Source organism: Candidozyma haemuli (assembly GCF_002926055.2).
Source record: "Candidozyma haemuli strain B11899 chromosome Unknown F_2014730914, whole genome shotgun sequence".
In the NCBI taxonomy this organism is placed as follows: Eukaryota; Fungi; Ascomycota; class Pichiomycetes; order Serinales; family Metschnikowiaceae; genus Candidozyma; species Candidozyma haemuli.
This window is the reverse complement of record NW_020289912.1, coordinates 399,492-422,474: the sequence shown is the minus strand read 5'-3', so window position 1 is coordinate 422,474 and position 22,983 is coordinate 399,492. Positions and strand designations below refer to the sequence as shown.

At 45.8% G+C, this 22,983-nt stretch overlaps 11 protein-coding genes across 11 annotated transcripts; 4 read left to right on the top strand and 7 right to left on the bottom strand. All coding sequences in view use genetic code 12, as the record gives it.

The window, feature by feature from the left end:
* Positions 1 to 1,095: 1,095 nt before the first annotated feature.
* Positions 1,096 to 1,944, top strand: GCN4 (amino acid starvation-responsive transcription factor; the record flags this gene model as incomplete). The annotated part of the gene is made up of 1 exon (XM_025487509.1): positions 1,096 to 1,944. The coding sequence occupies one exon, from the start codon at positions 1,096 to 1,098 to the stop codon at positions 1,942 to 1,944; it is 849 nt and encodes a 282-aa protein (XP_025344525.1).
* A 93-nt stretch (positions 1,945 to 2,037) lies between these two features.
* On the bottom strand, positions 2,038 to 2,676 carry CXQ85_003874 (uncharacterized protein; the record flags this gene model as incomplete). The annotated part of the gene is made up of 1 exon (XM_025487508.1): positions 2,038 to 2,676. One exon carries the CDS (start codon positions 2,674 to 2,676, stop codon positions 2,038 to 2,040), a length of 639 nt encoding a protein of 212 aa, XP_025344524.1.
* Positions 2,677 to 4,067: 1,391 nt separating this feature from the next.
* On the bottom strand, positions 4,068 to 5,708 carry CXQ85_003873 (sugar porter family MFS transporter; the record flags this gene model as incomplete). The annotated part of the gene is made up of 1 exon (XM_025487507.1): positions 4,068 to 5,708. The coding sequence occupies one exon, from the start codon at positions 5,706 to 5,708 to the stop codon at positions 4,068 to 4,070; it is 1,641 nt and encodes a 546-aa protein (XP_025344523.1).
* A 3,084-nt stretch (positions 5,709 to 8,792) lies between these two features.
* On the bottom strand, positions 8,793 to 9,809 carry ARG3 (ornithine carbamoyltransferase; the record flags this gene model as incomplete). Its single annotated transcript, XM_025487506.1, has 1 exon — positions 8,793 to 9,809. One exon carries the CDS (start codon positions 9,807 to 9,809, stop codon positions 8,793 to 8,795), a length of 1,017 nt encoding a protein of 338 aa, XP_025344522.1.
* An 822-nt stretch (positions 9,810 to 10,631) lies between these two features.
* Positions 10,632 to 11,258, bottom strand: CXQ85_003871 (uncharacterized protein; the record flags this gene model as incomplete). The annotated part of the gene is made up of 1 exon (XM_025487505.1): positions 10,632 to 11,258. The coding sequence occupies one exon, from the start codon at positions 11,256 to 11,258 to the stop codon at positions 10,632 to 10,634; it is 627 nt and encodes a 208-aa protein (XP_025344521.1).
* Positions 11,259 to 11,650: 392 nt separating this feature from the next.
* CXQ85_003870 (DNA-directed RNA polymerase III subunit) lies at positions 11,651 to 12,607 on the top strand (the record flags this gene model as incomplete). The annotated part of the gene is made up of 1 exon (XM_025487504.1): positions 11,651 to 12,607. One exon carries the CDS (start codon positions 11,651 to 11,653, stop codon positions 12,605 to 12,607), a length of 957 nt encoding a protein of 318 aa, XP_025344520.1.
* A 131-nt stretch (positions 12,608 to 12,738) lies between these two features.
* POP4 (RNase P/RNase MRP complex subunit) lies at positions 12,739 to 13,527 on the bottom strand (the record flags this gene model as incomplete). Its single annotated transcript, XM_025487503.1, has 1 exon — positions 12,739 to 13,527. The coding sequence occupies one exon, from the start codon at positions 13,525 to 13,527 to the stop codon at positions 12,739 to 12,741; it is 789 nt and encodes a 262-aa protein (XP_025344519.1).
* Positions 13,528 to 13,633: 106 nt separating this feature from the next.
* On the top strand, positions 13,634 to 14,995 carry CXQ85_003868 (putative lipoate--protein ligase; the record flags this gene model as incomplete). Its single annotated transcript, XM_025487502.1, has 1 exon — positions 13,634 to 14,995. One exon carries the CDS (start codon positions 13,634 to 13,636, stop codon positions 14,993 to 14,995), a length of 1,362 nt encoding a protein of 453 aa, XP_025344518.1.
* Positions 14,996 to 15,367: 372 nt separating this feature from the next.
* On the bottom strand, positions 15,368 to 15,904 carry CXQ85_003867 (uncharacterized protein; the record flags this gene model as incomplete). Its single annotated transcript, XM_025487501.1, has 1 exon — positions 15,368 to 15,904. The coding sequence occupies one exon, from the start codon at positions 15,902 to 15,904 to the stop codon at positions 15,368 to 15,370; it is 537 nt and encodes a 178-aa protein (XP_025344517.1).
* A 2,145-nt stretch (positions 15,905 to 18,049) lies between these two features.
* On the bottom strand, positions 18,050 to 18,952 carry CXQ85_003866 (urea carboxylase-associated family protein; the record flags this gene model as incomplete). The annotated part of the gene is made up of 1 exon (XM_025487500.1): positions 18,050 to 18,952. One exon carries the CDS (start codon positions 18,950 to 18,952, stop codon positions 18,050 to 18,052), a length of 903 nt encoding a protein of 300 aa, XP_025344516.1.
* Positions 18,953 to 21,456: 2,504 nt separating this feature from the next.
* On the top strand, positions 21,457 to 22,341 carry CIP1 (Cip1p; the record flags this gene model as incomplete). Its single annotated transcript, XM_025487499.1, has 1 exon — positions 21,457 to 22,341. One exon carries the CDS (start codon positions 21,457 to 21,459, stop codon positions 22,339 to 22,341), a length of 885 nt encoding a protein of 294 aa, XP_025344515.1.
* Between the last annotated feature and the right edge of the window lie 642 nt (positions 22,342 to 22,983).

Here is a 22,983-nt window from a genome sequence, read left to right as displayed (position 1 = left end):
GCTTGATGGCGAGAGGACATGTGATTGATGGACCCGCCGCTACCGCCCACGCCGCATGTTGACTCCAGAAGTCAATTAATGAAAACAAAAAATTAAAATACTCGCCTTATCATAAGCGCTGCTTAACTATGACTGGTGCATTTTTTACATGGATCCTGCAGGCAATGGCGGTGAAAATTTAGTACAATTACGAAACCACCTTGCCTAGCGGCTAGCGGCCTGTACTGCAGGCAAGACGGGGACCAAGGCCCTAAAGAAATCTTTCCAACAGCAGTCACAGACATTTACAGGAATGAAGGGGGCAGCCCTTCTGGTCCTTTAAGGTTTAGCTGCCCAGCTGCCTATTATTATGAATCATCATACAAAATGGCCTCGTTCTGGCACATGCCCAGTTTCGCAACCATGAGGGGATCCTCTGACTCATCGTCTCAAATAGGCAACTCAGACTGCTTTTTACGCGGTACGAGCCAATATCAAGCAGTTGCAAAAGCTCCTTCGTGGTGCTTACCTGCAGTACTGCCGTTTACGGCCCGCGGCTAGAAAGAAAAAAAATTTTCCTGGCGGTCAAAAAAAAATTTTACGAACCAACATATAAGGAAAGGATATCGCGCTTGAAAGAAAAATTCTTTTTCTTTTTCTCTTCTTCAACAAACATTCAAACAAACACTTCACACAAAATCAATTACCAATTATTATTTTACCCTTTTGTTTCCCGAAATTTTCCTTAGTTGATTTACTATTTTAAAATGTGTGCTTAAATTTTTTGTTTAAGATTTAAAAAAGATTATCGTTTTTTTGTTCTCCCCTGAAGAAACCGAAAAAGATTAAGTTATAAGAAATTCTATAACTTCCAAATAAGTTTGTTTGTTTAAAACCCCCCTGCCAATATGCTACTGTGATGATATACGTTTGAATATGGTGCTCCACCTACATTGTCCCCTTTAAAGATACTACTACTACAAGTTAAGTTATCCCACAAAACAACCCCCCAATTTTATTGAAAGAATCTTACCTTTACTAAATTAGATCTTTTATCCAGTTTTTACCCCCCTATTTCCCCAGATTATACAAGATATTACATTGAATATTATTAAAATGTCAGCTCAAACTCCAGTGATTTACAACGACTCCATGTCTGAGTCAGAATACACACAAGCTCCCTCTTCGACGATGCCAATCAAGTTGGAATCGATCGACGAGTTATCATGCCACTTGCCAACCAACCGCGATGTTGCCGACGTGAGCCCCGCGGGAATGGCTGATGCAAGTGTTGATGAGTCGCCTATTTTGGTTCATACTGATGTCTTGGATAGCGTGTTCAGCACCACCCTTGACCAGAATGACCAGTTGATTAGCCACACTCCTATGTTTGATGAATTGGATTTCATCATCGACGGCAACAAGGTGAACCTGAAGGACGATTGGGTGTCGCTCTTCAGGGACGAACCTACTGCTGGCGCCGTTGATGAGACCGAAACTCCCGCTGCTGCTGGTAGAGAGGAGGATTTGGGTGACTTGTTCGCCGATGAGATTGCAGAGCCTGTCTTTGCTGTCCCAGAGGCACCTGTGAACAAGCAGCTCGAAACTCCTATGACTCCCGCCTTGGCTACTCCTGTGTTGGACAAGAGAAGAAGCTCTTCGACAGTTTCTATCCCTTCTGCCAGCAAGGTGTCCAAGAGGAGAATCGACCACTTGGGGTGCACTTCGTACTCCAAGAAGCAGCGCAGCCAGCCCTTGAAGCCAGTTGAGATGGACTCTCAAGACCCAGCTGCATTGAAGCGTGCCAGAAATACGGAAGCCGCCAGGAGACTGAGGGCCCGTAAGATGGAGCGTATGAGCCAGTTGGAAGAGAAGGTTGAGGAGTTGATGCGCGAGAAGCAAGACTTGGCCAGCGAAGTGATTCGCTTGCGGGAATTGTTGATCGAGCACAACATCGAGTGTTGAATGGTGTAGACACCTTACAGTTATTTGATTTATTTTTGCGTTTTAGTTCTTTTTAAAATATAGGCCACTCATCAAATCTAAGTTGTAGGATTATTACTTTTTGGCATATGTTAGTAGGACGTCGGTGCCCAATTCGGTAGTATCGAAAGCTGAGAGACAAGCGGTGGCGGCGTCTTCGTTTTCAAAATTGATAAATGCAAGGTTTCTGGAGGGAATGGCTCTGGCGGTTTCGAAAGAAGCATAGTTTGAAAACCTCGTTTCCAAGGCCTCCGTAGAAAGGTGTTGTTTGTCGACATTCTGCAAAAGAAGCACCTTGTGAGCCGGCAACGACTTCCAGTACTTGACCTGGGACTTTGTGAGTTTCGACGTGGCGCCCAGATCCGTACTTTTCTTCTCCTTGGCCTGCTCTTCGTTCCGTTGAGCCTTCTTCTGCTTTCTCTCCTCCACAAGGTCTGTTTTCCCCTCTTTTAGTAATAGATCATCAGACTCGCTCTTTGCCAACGATATACTAATTGGTTTCTTGAAAAGCGGGTAGTTCTGAAGCTTTGCCATGGCCTTTTCTGAGCTTTTGGCGTCTTCAAAAGTGATAAACGCCTGGCCCTTCATTTTCAAATTCCCATGGCTTGTCACTTGCAAAACCGTACCGTAGCGGCCAAAGAGCCGTCGGAGAACACGCTGGAGCTTATGCTGGGCGATTTTCTCGTTGATATGGTTCACATACACCGTATGCATTGGAAGAAGATGTAGTTGATGGAAGGTGTTTTTGGCTACGTGCAGGTAAATCAACAACAGTAGTTGGAAGAGTTGGGTTGGACTAGGCTGGGCTGGGCTGGTTTTTGGTGGAAAAAAGAAGGCATGGATGGTTATTAAGGATGAAGATGTGGCTGTTTTGGTGGTAGGCTTGGGTAGGCTTGTGTTCAAAGGAAGTGTCTGTAGGTGACTCACAGTGGATCGAATACAAGGTGAGGTACTGCCAATTGAAGAACTGCAGTGGTGGATTGAAGTAAAAGGCTTTGAAGAAGAATAGGATGATCTGAATAGGAAGCACTTTTTTGGAATTTTAAAGTATATGTTTTGGGTACTTTCTTGGTTAGTTTCAGATACTGTGAGGATATACTAGGCTATATTGAACAAGCACTCAGTGGATGCTAGAAGTAGAGCTTTTGACAAAATTTGCAAAGAGCTCAGGAAAGGTATATTCAACGGAGCCTATTTCAGTTGTTCCTTCACTTTTTATACTGCTTTTTTAATTTGTATTGACTGTCCAATTACGAGATGTCTACTCTTTACTGCTTCCTACATTACGACTTCTCATGAAAGGAGCCATCCATTCACGTCAAGGAGCCCGAAAACCTAAAATTTAACACGATTGGCTATAGTTATATCATTCTAAGATAGTTGTCAGTTAAGCTACAAATTTATGCTTTATATGATTCCCATTACTCAGCTTCCACCGAGTATAATTTATGAGTCCACTGCGAATTGACTGATTACTGCCAAAATGGAAACCCACCACTGGAAAATTAAAAAGGACTAATTCAATCTTATAAAGCTTCTTTTAAAGGTATTTAAAAGATTGATACCTTCTGGTGGTAATAAATGTACTCCCTTCTTGCCTGGGGTGCCCTGTAGACCTCCATCTCGGCTTATAGCAACAGGTCAGTTACCACATCAACACTTTCCAAACTGCCACCACCAGGAACGGCCCAGACCAACTCCTTCCCCTCCTTTAACTTCCAAATCACCCAATCCGACCTTCTCTTGGCCAGCCAACAACCAGCCTGGAATCAGTTTCCACCCAACTTCCATCATTGCTACAATGACTTCCTGCGCTAGCAAGCATTCGGAAAAACTATTCTCCAAAACAGCACACCGCCCGCTATTCCTCTTGCATCGTCTACAGAATTACAAGTTTCAGGTTCTTAAGATGTCACGGTCGTTTCACCTGGTTAAGCGCTGGCGCATAAGCAACTTCGTAAAAGCATCCAAGAAGATCTAGTCTTTTACAATTCTTTTTCTGTCTAGCCTTTATTCTATATTGTATTTATTGTAGCCACATTAAAATGCCAAAAAAATGTAAACGTTAATGAATGATGATTTTTTTATGTTTTATCGTAAATGCATTAAACCTGTTCGTCAGCAGGCTTGGACTCAGAAGCGAATCCGGTGGTGGTGGCCATGGACTCGACAGATGGAGGAGTCCAGTTGCCAGTCTTCCATGGCACCACGTTGGAGGCGTACAACTCGTCGACTTCTTCCAAGGAAAGACCCTTTGTCTCTGGAACACAGAAGAACACAAAGAAGAAGGAGAAGATCAAGCAGCCAGTGAAAACGAAACCGTAGTAGAAGTGGATAGCACTGGTAATGAACGGCGTGAAGAAGGAGATCAAGAAACCCCACATCCAGTTGGCAGCAGTAGCAACAGACATGGCCTTGGATCTGATTCTCAATGGGTAAGTCTCGGAAACGATACAGTAAACACCACCGGCCCAGGTCGAGGCGAAGAAGAAGATAAACAAACAGGTGATGAAAATCAATGCGTTACCGGTTGGAGTTCTGGTGTTGTCTGGAGAGTTCTCGTATCCGTCAATGTACAAGTGGGTGGAACCAAGAACAGAGTAGATGATGAAACACACACTCATGGCAGCGGAACCGACCAAGAGACAGAGTCTTCTGCCCATCTTCTCAATGGCGTAAATACCAACGAAAGTAGAAGCAAAGTTGACAACACCCAAAACGATGGAGGTCTGGAAAGAGTCGTCCATACCAACAGCCTTGAAAATGGTGGTACCGTAGTAGAAGAAGTAGTTGTTACCGGTCAACTGTTGCAAGGACTGGAGAACGATACCGAGAATGACTCTGTAGAGCATCTTTGGCTTACCAGTGATCAACTCCATCCAGCCAGCAGTACCAGCCAATCTCTCACGGTCAATACCAGCCTGGATAAGCTGCACTTCGGTGTACACACCTGGGTCTTCCACAGAAACCTTGTTGGATCTGGCGATGGAGTTTCTGGCGTCGTCGATTCTGTTCTTCTCAACCAAGTATCTTGGAGACTCAGGCATGAAAGACATACCGCCAACCAACATAATGGCCCAAGCGAAACACAAACCCAATGGGATTCTCCAGGTTCTGGAGTCGTTGTAGGCCTCCTTGGTACCGTAGTTAGTACAGTAACCCAAGAAAATACCCAAGGTGATACACAACTGGAAGCAGCAGACCAAAGTACCTCTCAAGTGCTTTGGAGAAGACTCACCAATGAAAAGTGGACAAACCACAGACACAATACCAACAGCAAGACCAGTGATCAAACGACCAATGAAGTACTGGTACCAAGCGTCCTGGGAAGAAATCTGCACAATGATACCAACAACGTAGATAGCCATGGCAACCATAATACCCACTCTTCTGCCCCTCATATCAGCAACCTTGGACAAGAGAATACCACCGATGGCGCAACCAACGTTAAAGATAGAAACCATCAAACCGGTTCTCACATCAGACAAGTAGTACTCACCACTGGAGTTCTGCTGACCGAATCTTTGAAGGAAATCGTCCATGTTGACGAAACCAGAAATGGTACCGGTATCGAAACCGAAAACGAAACCACCAAAGGCCACAAGGAAACAACACAAGGAGATGAAGATGTAGTCCTTGGCGGCCTTCTTAGGCAAGGTAGGAAGTTGACCCTTTTCCTCTTTTTCAAGGATAGAGTCGTTTACTGGCGTGTGAGTGCCATTTTGGGACTGTTCAGATACAGACATGGTGTGAAGTTGTATATGAAAAAAAAGATACTTTTTAGTAGAGGGGACGGGGCATGTCTTGGTTTATATACTGGGCAGGCACTGGAATTGGAGAGGCGACCCCAGCGTTGGTGATTGCCTTTTTTTTTTTTTTTTTTTTTTTGCTGCCAGTACAGCTGCAGCTGCTACTGCAGATGCATCAATGCAGGTGCCCAGGTTTTTCCGACATGACGTGTGCGGCCGGAAGAATAAGAAAATTTTTTTTCTTTTTTATTTTGGTTTCCGGTTGCAATATATGGTTGCAACACGGGTTCCAAATTCACTGCTAGGCTATTGTCCTCCCATCTCCACATCACCCCTTGCTCTCTCCATCTCTTATTCGCCTTCCCCCTCCGTATCGCCTCCGGAAAAAAAGAAACGCTGGAAAATAGAAATACCGCAGGGTGACAGCACATGCAAGGCAGCTAAAGGCTTCGCTCCGGAACTTCTAAGAAATGGCGTCGTCTCTCCATAGCTTCTGCAGTCGCTTTGGCCCCGTTTCTGCCTTGTTTTGTTTGTCCCATGGCTGACCAGCATCATCGTACATACTTTTCGGCTGCTGGGACAGGATTACTAACCGGCAAAGCGTCCAAAAGCTCGAAATACTTTGCCCACTCAGCCCCGGCAGCGTCGACTTTTCTGCATCTTCATAGTGGAGCTGGCTTGGGGAAACCTTGGGGCAAACGTTGGGGGATACTGGGGCACGTTTAGTGTTTTTGTAAGAGCAAACACGAGACTTTTTTGTTTGGGAAGGAAAAGAAAAGAGAACAAGGAACGAGGCTGAGAGGCGGAAAGAGAGAGATAGAGGGTTAGTAGCTTATAGATCTACAACTAGACCATGCTTTGGATTGGTTAGGCTTAGTAAGGATGAAGGACTTTTGTTGAATTCTTTGGGGCTTCGAGAGGAGATGACAGGGCGAACGTGGTTTAGTGATTCTAGAGATCAAAATGTAAGATGCCACTTGGAGGAGCAACCTTTGTGTGAAACAAGCTGGGTCTTACTGCAGATAATCCGAGAGAACAAGAACGCTGCACACGGCGGTTATTTCTTTTGTTTCTTTTTTTTTGTTCTTTTTTCTCGCTCGTCTGGAGATCTCGGCATTGATGTTACATTGGGAGAAGGAGGGTTACAGGGGTGAAGAAGATGATAAGAAAGAAGGGAGTACTGTAAAGTGTTGATATTCGGATTAATTATTATTTTCATGAGAGCGGGGGATTTGCAGGGGGGCCCAGGTCTTCGAGCGTCATACCGCATGCCTCGGATTATTTGTGCAGCGTACATGAGGCCCAAAAAGTATCTGCCGCGTGCACCGAGTTTTTCCAGGTCCATTTTTTTTTTCTTTTTCTTTTCTTTTTTCTCTCTACTGTTCGGAAAAATCGATATACACTTCTTTGCTTAATGGAGTAGGTGACATCGCAGAAACAATAGTAGGAGCCATGGACCATGCTTTTTGCACCCCCGCCTTATGATCTTGCGATGACTTGAACTCAATGACTTTGGCAGCACGGCCATTTCGATATGTATGATTTTTCCGGTTCGGAAAAAAATGCTGGCATACACCGTCGGCCAAACTTAAGATACATTAGACTGGCTGCACATACGTGGATCATTTGTTTGGCGAACCAGAGGCCGAGATGCCGAATACGGTCATGGCTGGCGGCTCATGCGGATGAGTTGGTGAAGAGTGGAGGGTTAACCCGGACTATGTGCACACCACACATGAATATGCGTCAAAGCCCGGAACAATTCTTGGCCCCAATTGGTAATCGTCCCTCCCGCCCATGGCTTACCTCCAGACACAAGAAAAAGTTTCTCCGGACGGGGGCAGCGGAGCTTGTGGGGCCTGCGGGGCTGACCAATACACAGCTCTCAAAAATAAACCTTTAGTTATTCCGGTACCGTGTTTGTGTCATGCACCACACACCTCGGACATTTCCCTACCGAACTCGTATCGAGGCCTCAATGTCTAGAAACGGAGCATGTTTTTCCGAAAGATCCCCTCTTGGTCCCAACATTGTTCAATGTGGAACAACCTTACCACGATGACGTAGCTACCCCTCAAAGGTCCCCTAACGCAATGCAAATCTCTCAGGAAGTTCCGGATCAATAGTTGTTCCGAACTTGTCAGGAGATCTTTCCATCACCAATTCTCTTTCATTGGCCAACTTTGATTTTGCCCTGGACACTTCCCCGTACAGTGTTAGGCCACTCGAGCCGCAATCTCCAGCCAGTGAGCTGATCGAGTATTTAGAGCGTACCGCATTTCACAAACAAACAAGAAATACGAAGCCCACAGCTTGGCAGGTATTGTACTGGCAAGATCTGAAGAAAAGACAGAAGGGGGTTTAGGTGAATTGGAAGTTGACAAGGAAGTGACGTTGGAACAATGGCAGGGAAAATGTTACGTTGCATTTGTGTGGTGGATGCTGGACCACTTGTATAGAAAGTGCGTGTAGTATTAACTGGAAATAGAGATCCCGGAAGGGGAAGTGGTAAGAAAAGCAGGAATAGTGTGGAGAAGCAGAGTGGGGATGTGGATTTGTGAGTGTAGATGTGTTTACTGGAAAGTGCTTAATGGGAACCAGGAAGAGCTTAGCCAGTAATATAAAGAACAGAGTATTCACATTTAGTTACCGAGGAAAGAACATTCTTCCAAACGGTATAAGGCTCTTATTAGGACCTAATGAACAGTGTTTCAGTGAGATCTTCATTTTCCAAAGTTCTGGACACTCAGTGAGTGAATGGTGAGATAAGCAGGGGAAGTGTAAGGAAACATGAAGAGTCCTTTAAAAATCAAGATCTATATAGCTTACCAAATTCCTTAATATCCATTTATTTCATCCATTTTCCGTTATTCAGAAAGTCCCTTACAATCCATGGAGCATCTCATTTGAGACATTCATGGCCAACTGACGATGTCTTTCAATAGAAGTACCCTTCCAATATCCTCCATTTTATTTCCAACCACTTCCCCATCTTCCCTTCCAGCTCCACATCCTACTGCCCAGTAACATTATAACTTATTAACTATTTGCATGATCCCGTTACATTTTCGTTTCCCACACCTACTTCAACAAATCACCCTTGTTCACCACGAAAGCCTCGATCACTGCCATGGCAGCGTATAACCTGTTTTCGGCCTCCTCAAACACGATGGAGTTGTCGCTGTAGAAAACATCATCTGCAACCTCTTCCTGGTGTCTAGGCAAACAGTGCATGAACTTCCAGTTGGTGTTCACGCCAGCGTTTTTTACCATTTCTTGTGTGATCTGGTACCCTTCAAACTGTTTAAGCTTGGCTTCCTTTTGCAGTTCTTCGCCCATGGAAATCCAAGTATCCGTAACGACAACATTAGCATCTTTAAGAGCCTCAGCTGGACTGTTGACAACCTCAAACGAAACCTTGCCGTTACTTTCAGCCACCAACTTTTCAGCATCGTCCACAATGGTCTGTTCAAACTTCACAGAAGATGGAATAGACACAGACACAGAAATGCCCATTTTCAAAGCAGCAATGGCCAAATCGTTAATCACATTATTGGCATCACCAACCCAGGCCAACTTGAGCCCTTCTGTCTTACCGAACGCTTCCTTGATACTCAAAAGATCAGCAATAGCCTGAAGTGGATGGTACATGTCACAGAGCGAGTTGATAATAGGAACCAGCGAGTCCTTGCACAAGTCAGCAATGTCCTGGTGCTTATTGACACGAGCGAAAATACACGACGTCATCAGCGAAATCACCTTGGTAGTATCGTACATCAGTTCGTTAACACCCAACTGGATATCATCTTTACCCAAGAACATTGGCTGGGCACCAAAGTGAGCAGCAGCGCCTTCAGTGGAGATTCTGGTACGGGTAGACCGTTTGGAGAAAAGAAGGGCCACCACTTTACCCAAAAGCTTATCGTGGTTTTCCTTGATTTGAGCAATGGAGCCATTTTTCACCACTTTCTTAAGCGACTCTGCTTTCTTCACGAGAGATGCAAACTCTTCATTGGAAAGCAGCAGAATATTGACGAGATGGCGTGGGGAAGTCATTTGCGGTTTGGAGACGGTCTGACTGAAGAAACGTTTGAACATTGGAGAAGAAAAAAACAAGGCTGGGGTGGATTTTTCAAGAGTTTAAATAGATTTTGCAGTAGCATAAGATTGACTCATTCTCAATCGGGTAATTGGACGAGCGTAAGCGCGGTAAAAGATCTATGGGCGGCGCACGACCACAACCTGATTGGACAGAAATTGGTATTTTCCAGTGTCTAGCAGTCGCTGGAACAGTTTGGTACTGCAGGGCGTATACTACCGGTACCGGTTTACCCTGGCGTTTGCGTTTTGCCGAGTTTGAAACGCCGTGAGGCAGAAGTGGTGAATGTTCTGAGGTTGAGCTGAGAAGCAATTGAATAAGTTTTTCGTGAAGAGGAGATTTTAACGGAATTTGGGGATTTTAAAATTCGTTAATTCCGTTGTAAAGTGGTCTTAATATTCCTGGCTTGGGGTTTGGCGGTGGAGACGGAAATGTGGTATGGCTGCGAAAAGGATGATGTCAGACGAGGTAGAGAGGGCTTACAAGATTACTCATAGAAAGGAGAGAAGGTTGTTTTTCGTGTTTTTGAGTTACTTTTTGGGTTTTTTATTGGTATAGAAAAGATTTGCCAAGTTAGAGTATGGCCATTTAGATATCTCTCCAATTCAGGAAAGTAACACAACTGGTCTGGTGATTATACTCAAACATGACCTAAACCTCGTGTGATGTGTAGAGCCAGTTGATTTCAGGAAGGGAAAGTGAGTAATTTGAAGCTACCACCAGCAGACCATGAAGATTCCGTGGATGCCAGTTTCACTAAACAAGTGCCAGAGCCAGCTCTGACCTCGAAGAAGCCAATCAAACAGTAGTCTTTCTTCATCTCACGCAAAGAGCAGCATCATATCGACATCCTCCTTGCCTGGAGGAGCCACTGGCGATGCCACTTCAACCACATCACCAGATCCTTGTCTATACAAGTCCTTGATGAAACCAGCAATACCTCCAAATCCCGCCTCGCTTCCCTCCAAAACCAACTGTAGAAGCTGCTTCTTCTTCTCTTCCATCACCTCAATCCTCTTCCTCGATACCTCCAACTGCTGCTTTGCACGAGCCACCAGCTCTTCCGCTTCCCTAGTATCTCTCTTCACTCTCTCGATATATTCCGAAACTGAACCTGGAAGCTCCTTCACCGCCACATCCTCCATCTCCACGTCCTCATCGTCACCAGGAATCTCCATAAAGTACTGGTCTGGGTCCGCCAGCGGCACCGTAGTGTACTCTACATTAGGAACATCCATTTCATGGTCAGACTCGTCCAAAGCAGCCACAGTAGGCCGTTCTGGCTCGCTCCAGCCGTCTTCATCTTCATACTCCTTCTCCACCTCCACAGGCTTATCCCTGAAATGAGACTCTCGAAGCGAAAACGTCTTTGCTGGGTCTGGCAACACTGTGTATGCTGTATTTGTCCCAGACTCACCAGAATGTCCAGAACGACCAGAAACTTCCATTGGAGCGTCGAGTCCAGTACTAGACAAAAAGAAGCCAGAATTTCATCCCTCTTAATGTCACTCTCTTCCCCAGTGTCTCTCTTCAACGAACGGTACCGTAGTGCCTTCTCCATGGCCTTGGAGTTTGACCTGGCAGCAGTCGAAACTGCCCTTTTCTGTGGATCATCCAGCTCTTCCTCGTAAACACGTTTCACCGCTTTGGCCCCCTTGGGCTTTTTTTTCTTGAAAACAGGCCGTTTCACTTGCGTTGGTTCTTCGTCACTGAGATCCATAAACAACACTTTGAGATGCGCATCGTGAAAAGTTAACTACTACAACCATCTCCACCAAAGGGCACCACCACCAGCCCAAAACACCAAAATCCACCTATACTTGTCATCCATTAACCCAGTATGAGCCAAGCTGACTTGTTGCATCTGCGTATGGTCGAGGCGCCGGCCTCTAAGTTGTTCACTCAGGATGAGCTTATGGCGCTTATCAACGAGACTGAGTTGGATAAACTTCTTCTAGCCACACAGAGTCTTGTGAACCGTAAGATGATGAAGTTGGCGAAGGTGGGCGACGAGTTGCGGTTCCAGGCGATTCTGGCATCGGAAACGAAGAAACTTACGTCGATGACTGATGACGAACAGATGATATACTCGTACATTGAAGCCTCTGGAAGAGAAGGAATCTGGACGAAAACCATCAAGGCAAAGACAAACATGCACCAGCACATCGTCATGCGGTGCTTGAAGCTGTTGGAGCTGCAGCGGTACATCAAGCTGATCAAGTCGGTGAAACATCCTACAAGAAAGATCTATATGCTTTATAACCTCCAGCCTTCCATTGACGTGACGGGAGGGCCTTGGTTTACCGATAGCGAGCTCGATACGGAATTTATTGACTCGTTGCTTACGGTTGTGTGGCGTTTTATAGCGCTGAAGACGTTTCCTCTGGCTTTCCAGGAACCTCAGCGTAACATCAACGTCTTTCTGAGCGTCTACCCTGCTTCACATACTGGATTCGCCAGTCTAGACGCCGTGATGGACTTTATCACTAGCAACAAGATCACCAATATCGATTTGGCGCTTAACGATGTCAGATCGCTTTGTGAAGTGCTTATTTTTGACGACAAGATCGAGATCGTCAGAGATACCACCGATGTGTATAAAGCCACGTGGCAGCTGGTTCTTGAAGCTGGCTACGGCAGAGGTTACAGAGACGGGGCTCTAGATCTGGAGCAACAACGGTTCTTGGGTGAATTGGACGATAAACACCAGTTCAGTCTTTTTGACCATTACTCTGTGATCAACACGCAGGTGGACGAAGAAGACGTGGTTTACCTTGATCTGTGGCTCAGAACATGAGCCAGGACGGCAAGAGGTGCCGCTTGTAGCATAACATCGTAATAGCATGAATTCGTTACTTTGGCAGTAGCCATCTATAAATGAATGATAATAGAAATGATGAAATGTAAGTGTTAGAGGCCCAAGGGAAACTAGAGGATATCGTCAACGTTGTGGGCTTTGAATTTACGTCCTGAACGGTCGGTTGACCTGTGTTCGAACCGGGAGCCCATAATCGTGAACCCCATAGTTCCATTATCTGTCTCGACGTCAAACCCAAAAAGCAGCCCCTTCTTTGCAAGCACTCGAAGGCCTCCTACCCTTTCAGCAGGCGAAACTGCAGGCCCTTTATCTAGATCAGTCTTTTGAGGAACAACCACAATAAACGAATGCTGGGCATCGTACACCACTATCCCTTCAATTCCCACCATATTCCTGTTCCGTGACTCCAAAACACGCACAATACACCCGTTATAATCAGCAGTAGATAGCTTAGGCAACACCATACTCGTACTGGGAGTCTTGTTCTCGCCAAAAAGCAAGTCTGCCATATACTTATTCCACAACGAATGGAGCCCCGTATACTCGCTGTACCGAGGAATCTGCAACCGTTCAACCAACAAATCCACGTTCGTTTTCGGGTTATGCTGGACCGATCTGACTGCCCTCTTCTGCTTTCCTAGCGTCAGCTTAATGTACCGTTTAAGCTCGGCTCTGGTGGATTTCTTACGTTCCAGGGGAACCCTGCCGCCCTTTTTCACCAGTAATCCATCTTCCAGTAGCTTCTCTTCGCCTGGTTCACCTTCTGTAGGCACAAGTGGAATAAACGGTTTCTGACCGCCAAACACAGAATACCTCAGTTCCAAGAGTTGGACGATTTCTGACTCCGAATCGAAACTTCGACTCAAAAGGTGCTTTTCTAGCGTGAGATCTCTGTCCATTTTTTTGTCCTTTCTGACTCTGTAGCCCCTTTCACGTCTTCCTGGTCACTGGGCTCTTTTTGGTGATGTCTTCCTACTTCGCACTTGGCTCATCGAAACCAATTCCATGCTCAACAGGCTTCTACGAGTGCCTGCTGTGGCACGTGCCACGCCCGTGAGACGTCTCAATGTGCCTTTCCAAGATGATCTTACGCCAGCAGACGACGAGCTTTTCAATCTCGAGGGGTTTAGAGAGTATAAGGAGCTGCCTGAGGTGAGAGCGTACCGAAAGCTGTTGGGGTTTGTGGAGGGCGAAGAAGAGGAGCAAAAGGGTGGGAGACCGGTGGAGCCGACAGAAATCGGCACTTCGCTTGCCCTGGTGGCCCAGAAACCTTCGCCACTAGTGTTTGTGTCGAAATTGACCAACCCTTACCTTAACTTGGCCATAGAGGACTATGTGTATCATAAGATGCCTGTTCCTGGAGCTGGCGAGGCCAATTGCAATAGACTTATGTTTTATGTGAACACGCCGTGTGTGGTTATTGGGAAGAACCAGAACCCGTGGCGGGAAGTGAACATGCCGTTGCTTAATTCGCTTAGACTACCGTTGGTCAGAAGACGGTCTGGGGGCGGTACGGTTGTTCATGATACTGGAAATGTGAACTACTCGTTTATGACTACGAAAGAACGGTTTGACCGTAAGGCGTTTGCGTCTGTGGTGTGTGAATCTGTCAACGAAATAGCTGTGCCAGAGAAACAGATCATGGTTACGGAAAGAGGCGACATTGTCACGATTAACGACCAGCTAAAGGTATCGGGATCGGCTTATAAACTTACCAAGGGCCGGCTGTACCATCACGGAACGATGCTTTTGGACCTGAAACTAGATGTGCTTCGCCAGTTGCTTCATAGAGACGAGCTGGAGGTTGGCACTATAGAAAGCACGGCTTCGGTGGCTTCCGTGAAGTCTCCAGTGACTAATCTACATCTTAAGAAGGAGGATTTCATTGAAACAGTGAGTGCTGGGTTTAGGAATGCTTACGGGACGGTTAAAGAGTCCTCTGAGGAGAAAGAACCAGAGGATATGAACGAAAACGAGTTTCTCGGGCTCCAAGACTTTGTCAATGCCTTTTCAGAGCGTGAATGTGAGACGTTTGTTGTGGACGAAAATACTGAGTTGCCCCAGGAGATTGAAGATATGAAGAACGAGCTCACGCTGTGGGAATGGAAGTTTGGCTCCACTGCAAAGTTCACCCATCGTTTTGTGCATCCCAAGAAGGATTTGAAGGTGGAATTTGACGTTGTTAAGGGCAAACTAGGAGGGTTAAGGGTCCAGGGAGACGAGCACACCAAGGAGGCAGTTGAGTTTCTTGAGATGATGTTACAACGAGGCGATGGTGTTCCTTATACGGGAAGCGACGTTGCCGGGTTTATCACTGACGATGAGCTCAGCGAGTGGATTGGAAACGCCATCGATGGGCTGTCATAAGATGTTCAGGGTCCCGTCAGAAGCCCAAAACATGTAAATAATGCTTCTGAGGTCTCCTGGAGCGTTAGTGGTTGTTGGATCCAATTGGAACAGACAGAACTACGTTACGGCTACAGTAAGATGGTTTAGCGACGTTAGATGTTATTATTCTATTATTGCTGAAGGCAGCTATAGTATGACAGATGCTAGTTTTTGAATCCAAGGAAGGAACACTCGAACTGGCGATAGAGCGAAAACGACTTTTGGTATGACGATCTATGATGTTTGAAAGGGCAGCTGGGAATTGCACAGATGCTGACGGTATGGATGTCTTGTTGAAAATGAGTGGTGAATGACTCTTGGTAGAATCGAAACCCCTTAGTCTGGTGAATATCATTCACAAGCCAAGCTACCCGAATTAGCAGGCGCCTGGCTGGTGTCACCACCATTGATCGAGTAACCAGCACGACCTTCTTCCAATTCTTCAAGCGTTGGACCTGCTTGGTTAGTGGTTTGGGCGATGTAGAGCCAGAGACCGGCCATAACAAAGATTCCCATCAAATAAGTTATCCATGATAAGAGGGTGCCATATGGTGAAGTTGATTCTTTTATATAGAACCCCAAGAAGGTCATCATTGGAATGAATAGGAGGATTCCCCACAAAATCAACCAGTGGTATACCTTCATTTCCATGACCGCAGTCTTTACTCTCCTCATATAGGTCATAGTCGACGTCGTGAAGTCGTTCCATTTCCAGGGTATTTGGGCAGTCCAGCTCCATTCTGAGGGTGTATTAGGAGCATTGGTGTCTTGCAACAGGCTAGAGACCTCTTTTGTATCAAGGGTCGATTCGTGAGTTTCCTGTAGTTCGTAGCAGTCGCCTGAATTGACAATATAAAACGGCAGCGTAGCAGGTTTATCTTGTGTCATGGCAGCTTTTGGAGTAGCAAAAATAGTAGTAGGTTCCGCAAATTGTTGCAAAACCTGCTATTTGTACTTCCACCCTTGAGATCCTTATACCTGCCTTTCCTGCTGCTAGAGAGGCATAAAAATAATAAACGCCAACTGAGCCATATATATATAGTTCATAAGGGTAACTTTGGTTCTGCTTAGTTTAGTTCAGTTGTATCTAGTGGGCTAACTTGACCTTCGTAGCCATTGAGGGCCACTTGAAGGCTAAGAAGTTGTCGAAACAACCAAAAACCATCAGTCGTTTGGACAAGATTTGGCAACCATGGCATGTCTCAGGATGACTCTCAACTAGACAATTTCGGTGAGACTTGTTGAACTTACCGCATTAAGACCTGAGCGCTATGGGTTCCAACATGGCACTCCAAAGTCAGAAATACTGAAACCAACGATGTTCAAATAATGTCGGAAGAAATCTTTTTCTTATTTGAAAACCCCGGCCCTATCCACAATAAGGTTGAAGGATACAAAGCCCACCACTACCTTTTGAACACGACATACTCACCACATCGTTCCTTAACTGCAATAAGCTTCCTTCCAAGGCAACAAAAGCCAGTACTAACACGGAGCTATTGCAGCCCATCCCTGAGCTGATCTCTGTGGAGGTGATAGAGCTAACAACTTCTGTAAAGTATAACATCGAAAAAGGTTACACCAGGACGAACAAGATACTTTCAGAAATGATGTTTCAATCTCCATATTGCATGAAGCTTGAACAGGCATCGGGAACCCCACGGGAGGACGCAAGATACACCATCCCACGCTGCCTTTATGACTTCAATATCGGATTGCTTGGAGAGACTTCTTTCACTCCCAGCTTGATGCGAAGCTACGCAGTCAAGGTGGATGTACAAATATCCGTCAAGGGGAACAGAATAAACCTTCTCAAATATGTTGATTTAAAAGTTGCTGTAACGTTTGATTTCTTTAACAGGTTAACTTTCAAGGTGGCCAGAAAGATGGACAAGGTATGGAACTTGTTTCCGAAGAAAAGTAAGCAACCCTCTAATACAACCTATTCCATCAAGTGTGTGCCGAAGGATGTGTATCGGTCGAAACCATCGACCTGGAACAATTGGGATGCTGAAAGAAGTCTTCTTTGGTATGAGACTGCGATGGCGTTTAAAGACGAATTTATTTTGGTTGTGTCGGCCTTTCATACAACTCCACCTCTGGACTTACCCTAGTGAAGGTGGACATGCGGAAAGTTTGTGACACTTATGGAATCAACAGCTTCGACAGCTGGCCCAAAATATACCATGAAAAATGCTTCCTAATATGTGAGGTGGTATGAAGTTCGGTGCAACACGAAAAGCCGAGAAGCGGACACTTTATAATTTACCAGGGCCAGCGCCATGACTTGACTTTTCCTTCTTGTATTTTCTATGCCATCAAGCCAGATCAGCCCAGATACAACTTGTCAGATAAGCACAAGAAGAGCAATTGGAGCTTGTGGGTAGTGTTTCAAGAACATAAGTACTTTCATGACATACTTGGCAATACTGTCGTTCCTGGGATGAATCTTAGTGATATTCTTGTGTTTCACATGGGTGGTAAATCTTCAGATGGAGTTAACGTATATCCAATCAGTTCCAAGATCAAGCTTTTTGACAGGACGTATCAGAATGGTGTGAATGTGGCCGACTGCGTTAGTTTCGAGACCACACTATTGGATGAACAGTATCCTGTTGATAAGCTGGCCTATTACACGGCTCATCGTCATTTCAAAATCCCGAGAAGTACTTCAGTTGTACAATACCAAAGTTGGGGCCAAGTTTCCTTTGCAACGAGGTCTCTAGAACTTATCTATTCCACGTCGAATTCACGTTTACGAATACACGTGGGGACAGGTTCAAGCTAGAGGTTTATCTACCCTTTTCGTTGCAGCTGACCGGTGTGATTGCTTAATCAAAGATTAGGTACTTTCCTTATTAGTATGTTTATCAAATCTGTTTCTTCAGGTTTCTTCCCTACGACACCTCTTCTTGTCTCTGTATTGTCACCATACTTCCAGGGTAGCTTCTGTGGCATACACATATCTCATCAACAGTTGCTTGTGTTGCAACACTTTTTTCTATACTGTCCGTTGCGAGATTCCCAGTCAACTTAGTTCGCCAGGTAAACTGGAGTGTTGAAGCCATGGCGACCCTTATATGGAGCATACTCTGGCTCCTTCCAGTCATTTAAAGTATCCTCCTCATTATCCAACTTGTAAATCTCGATTCCTAACGGTCTACAGTTGTCGACCATTTTGGTATCACCACCTTCCTTCTCACCCCAATCCCAGTTGCTCAAATCGCCACCTGGACAAGCAGAAATAGCCACAAGCAACTCCTGCTCGGCAAACATTTCAAAATAGTCACCCTTCAGCGCTGGCAGGGCCTCCATAAAGTACTGGTCCTGTTCGGTCAAACCCGTCACTTGAAAAACGTTCAACACATCGTGAACGTCAAACTCGGTGAGTCCGTACGGGAAAACAGCACGAGTCAAGTTTGAGTGACAATGGAAATCGTTATCCTCGCCAGAAATAAGTTTATCCACATAAGGGTCGCAACGGGTGCCCAAAGTGTCGTGGATTCTTCCGCCCCACTCATCGTGTCTGCCACCCAAAGTATCAGCAGTGATTGTGGCCAACGGTCTCAAGAAAGGCAAGATCGACCACAACCTATCGTGGGTGGAAACGTGAGCCAGGTGCAATTGTCTGGTTCTGGCCGCCCAGAAGCGTTCTCTTGGGTTATGAAAGTTCCAGATGTTCAAGTCACACACCTGAGGCCCCTCGGGCGTCGTAAGACGAAACACCGACTTGGCTGGCACTCTCACTGCAATGCCCAGGCGAGGAGCACACAAATGAGACTCAACCTTGGTCTTTGGAGCATTGGCGATCTTGGTATAGAGCTCTTTATCAGCATAGATCTTCGACCCAGGCTGGGGGAAGTAGGCAGCCTTTGGCTTGGGCACGCCGTAGGTGGTACGTTCGGGAGTCTGGGAGCTCACAGAAGTGTCTGTCATGAGGAAAAGAGTGTGTTTCGGGTGGAAAGCAGCGAAGGTGGAATGGAAATTGGGCGTCTTGAAACCCAACCGCGAAACGCCGCCCACAGTGTGAGCCCGGAACCCAGCACCCAGAGAAGCGAAGGATGGAGAAACAAAAAAGGATGGGCAAAAAGAAGGTGGGAAATGGGTCGTATTTATAGTAAAGTAGGGGAAAGCGGGGAAGACGTGGAACACGATAGACGTTTCTTTGAAGCTACTTGTAGTTGGTTCAAGTGGACACTTTCCTGGAGCGAATCCTGGGGTGCATGACGGAAAGACGAGAAGTAGAATGGTGGAAGTAGAAAGGGTTTATGGATGTTTTTGGTTGATGATTTTAAGAGAGTGGTAAGAAAGGGGTTTGTTTATTTTCATCTTCTTCGTCTTCAAGTTGTAAAGGCTGGACCCTGGATGAGCTTTGGTGAAGCGATGCCGCACTGTGATGGTTTTGTGTGATATATGGAAAAGCCCAGTGATTTGGGCTCACATAGGGAAATATTGTAATTTGGCGGTCAAAGGGGGTCCTTCAATGTGTAATACATCTTTTTAGATGGTAACTAGAAAAGTTTACGTTCTCCAAGTGACTGGCTGAATGGGTGCAAATTTGTGAAAAGCTGCGGAATGCTCATAGTGCCGTATATAGTTGAGGTAAGCCAATGGGACGATGTGAGTGGAAGTGGTGACGTTTTAGGTGGTAACTTGGCACAGTGCCTTGGGTGGATCAAAGGAGGGATGTTGGGTAGAGGGGGCCTTGGTTGGTGGAGACTGGTGATGGTGGATGGGAGAGACGGAATTGACTGAAAGTGAAGGAAAAGGGTGATGAAGAATGGAAGTTCAAAGTTGTTTGTCCATTTGGATTCAAGTTGTACTTGAAATGACCTAAGGAGCTTTCAAAATACCTTCCAGAAGCGCATGGGCTGGCTATTGTGCTTTATCTGTCTGGTTGGCTCGAAAACGACAAGTTACCGATCTGGGTTTAATGTACGTGAAGTACTAATCGATTGACTGTAGGACGGTTTGTCAAATGCTATGATGCTTTTAATGAAGCCTTCGAGAGAAAAGCGTGGCAGATCTAGGTTTACATGGCCTGAAGGTAAAACTAGCATCTGTTACTTGTGTCCTTTGATGATTAGAACTTTCCAATGGGTTTGATCAGTTTGGCGATTGTCGACCCACCGGCGTCTTCAAGAGGACGAAGAGAGAGATACAATAAAGTGTACTACAACCGTCCATTCCACCAGTTGATAAATTACTAAGAAACCACCATAAATACCATCAAACACTACAATCCAAAATCCCCCACAGCCCTTTCACCCTATTCTTCCAAGCCCTAGCCACATTTCAATTCTACAAGGCCTCCTCTTCGACAGTTGGACCCCACATAACCACAGCAGCCTCAATTTCATGTCTGTGGCATCTCCAAGTAGCTTCTGCCGTGCCACAGGTGCACAGAAACGAAAGTTAAGGTTCTTCTGGGCCGGTCCAACCCTGAATCGCTATGCTTAGCTGCAAATGTGGCGCTTAGTGAGCGAAACAGAGCATGAAATGCAGACGTGAAGCACAAACGCTTAAATGACAAAGACCGAAGCGGCCATGGTAAAAGGGAAGGAAAGGAGGCCAGGGAGTGAAGGAAGGAGTAGAGGAGTCGGTAGCTAATCGAAATCAAAGAAAACGAATTGAACGTAGAGAACTAAGGTGACAGTCTATGTCAACCATTTCATACACCAAAGATGTACACTTTTCAAGAAAAAAAAGACACTCAAAAACCACCTGAGCCTTATCGATACCTCCTTTCCCGATTTCGTAACCTCCTTAAAACCACCCTGTCCAATGCACAATTGTCCGTTCACACTTTTCCCAGTCCTCTCCTTCCGTCCTCTGTCAATCCAAACTTCCTTAGTAACCAAGTTTCTTAGTAACCAAGTTTCTTAGTAACCACTTTGCCTTAGTAAGACTTTTCCTGAAAACCTTGTTTCTACCTTTTGCCACATTTTGATCTCCCCAGTCTTACAATAGAAAGTTTACTAAACCCAGATGTCCTGTGGAATGGCCTTGTTGGTTAAGCAGCGCCAGAGGTTCGCTTACATGATGCGCTTGCGTAAGCAGAACCTGACAATGGGGGAAGAAACAGCACATTCTTCTTTGCTTACTCTGTGGAAAATAGGAAAACCCGTGCACCTAACAGCATAAAACCCGTGCATCCTATCGTTTCCCCCTCCTTCCTTAAATTCCCTTACTAAACTGCCAAATTTCATCCCCTGTCCATTTGTCATCCATACTTAGCGAAGCGCTCACTGCTTACGCGCATATCGTATTTTGACTAAAATGACAGCGACATCCACAACCTCATGTCCTTATATGCAGTACCCACATACACCAAACTGTGGCTCCATTTGTCATCCCCAAAACCCATCCAAAAGTATATATACCCTTGTAGTTCCAAACACTCTTTTTTTTTTTTTCATCATCTTCATTCTCATCTTATCATGTCTACAATTGCAGTTTTCGGTCTTGGCGGTTTCCTCGGTGCTCCAGTCTTGGAGGCCCTCCAGTCTTCCACTTTCGCAGCCAAAGTCAACTTCCCGATCTTGGCTATCACCAGAGACGACTCCAAGTACAAGAGTACTGAAAAGGTCAAGTATATCAAAGCTGACACTGTCAAGGACGCAGACCACTTGATCAAAGAATTGAGCGGTGTGGACGCCATCTTGGAGCTTTTGGGCCCAGATCCTGAAGTGTTTGCAGCCACCGAGAAGATAGCTGCTGCTGTCAAGCCAAAGGTGTATGTTCCTTCCCAGTTTGGTGTTGACGTTGACCAGTCCCAGGAGATCTTCCCTGGCTTTTTGGGCCTCAAGCTTGACCACTCGCAGAAACTTAGATCTGCTGGTGTGAAGGTGGTGGATATTCCTACTGGTCTTTTCGGCACCAAGGACTCTTTTGTTGAGCACATTGCTCCATTGGTTGGTGCTGACGCCGAAAAGAAGCAGGTCACGTACTTGGGATCCCCAAAGAACGAGTTCTCTTACTCCATTCTTTCTGATATTGGTAATGTTGTTGCTGCTGTGGCCACTACTGACCCATCCAAGCTTTCAGACAAGCTCAGAGTCCACTCTGGCTCTATTTCCCAGGAGGAGATTGTGGCCAAGTACGCTTCTGCTAAGCTGATCAAGTTGGACGCTAAGGAGGTTTCCCAGGAGGACGCTTTGGCTGAGGCTAAGAAGGTCTGGTCTGAGGGCTTCAACCCAGAGAAGTTCATCTACTACTTGCAGGCTATTATCTCCCAGGGTAAGGAGAAGGGTCTTTGGTTTACCAAGGACGACAACGAGGTTGTCAACCCAGGCCAGTCTGCTTGGAAGTGGACCACCATCTGAAGTGAAGGGGTTTCTAGACTAGAGAAGTTATAATAGATATCTTTTAAATGAGGTAATGTAGGGTGTAGATTGTTGGTTTAGACGGTTTATGGAGTGTTCAAGAGCTTATTTTGTTGGTTTGGGTGAATAGCACTGTAATCGGTATATGAATGGAAGTCTCGTTTAGACGAAGCACAGGCAATGGCGTCAGGCTGTTTGACTAGAGAGTCTCCTTGCAACTGTAGCAAAAAGCACTTCCTTGTAGTTCAATAAACTTAGAGAAGCTTACGTTTACGGCATCTTCTACGTCGTGTACTGCTTATGTCTACACAAGCGCATTCAATGGTTCAGTGTGAACCAGTGTAACCAGAAGAACCAGTATATCCAGAAGAACCAAAGAGAAAGAGCTCAAAAGAGGCAGAAACCCATTCCATTGGTATCCTCCCCCGGCAATCCCATATACTCGGGATTCCCTCGTCTTCCCTTACTCTCTCACGACATGTTTCCCTAAACAGCTCCAGCACTCACCACCACCATCAAAACCCCCACCAATCCACTCCAACCACATCCAAAGCCAATCCAACGCCCCCTTCCCTGCGCTAATCCCACCGTACTCCGTTAATCTAAACCCACCACCACCCATTATCTTGTCGATCACCGAAT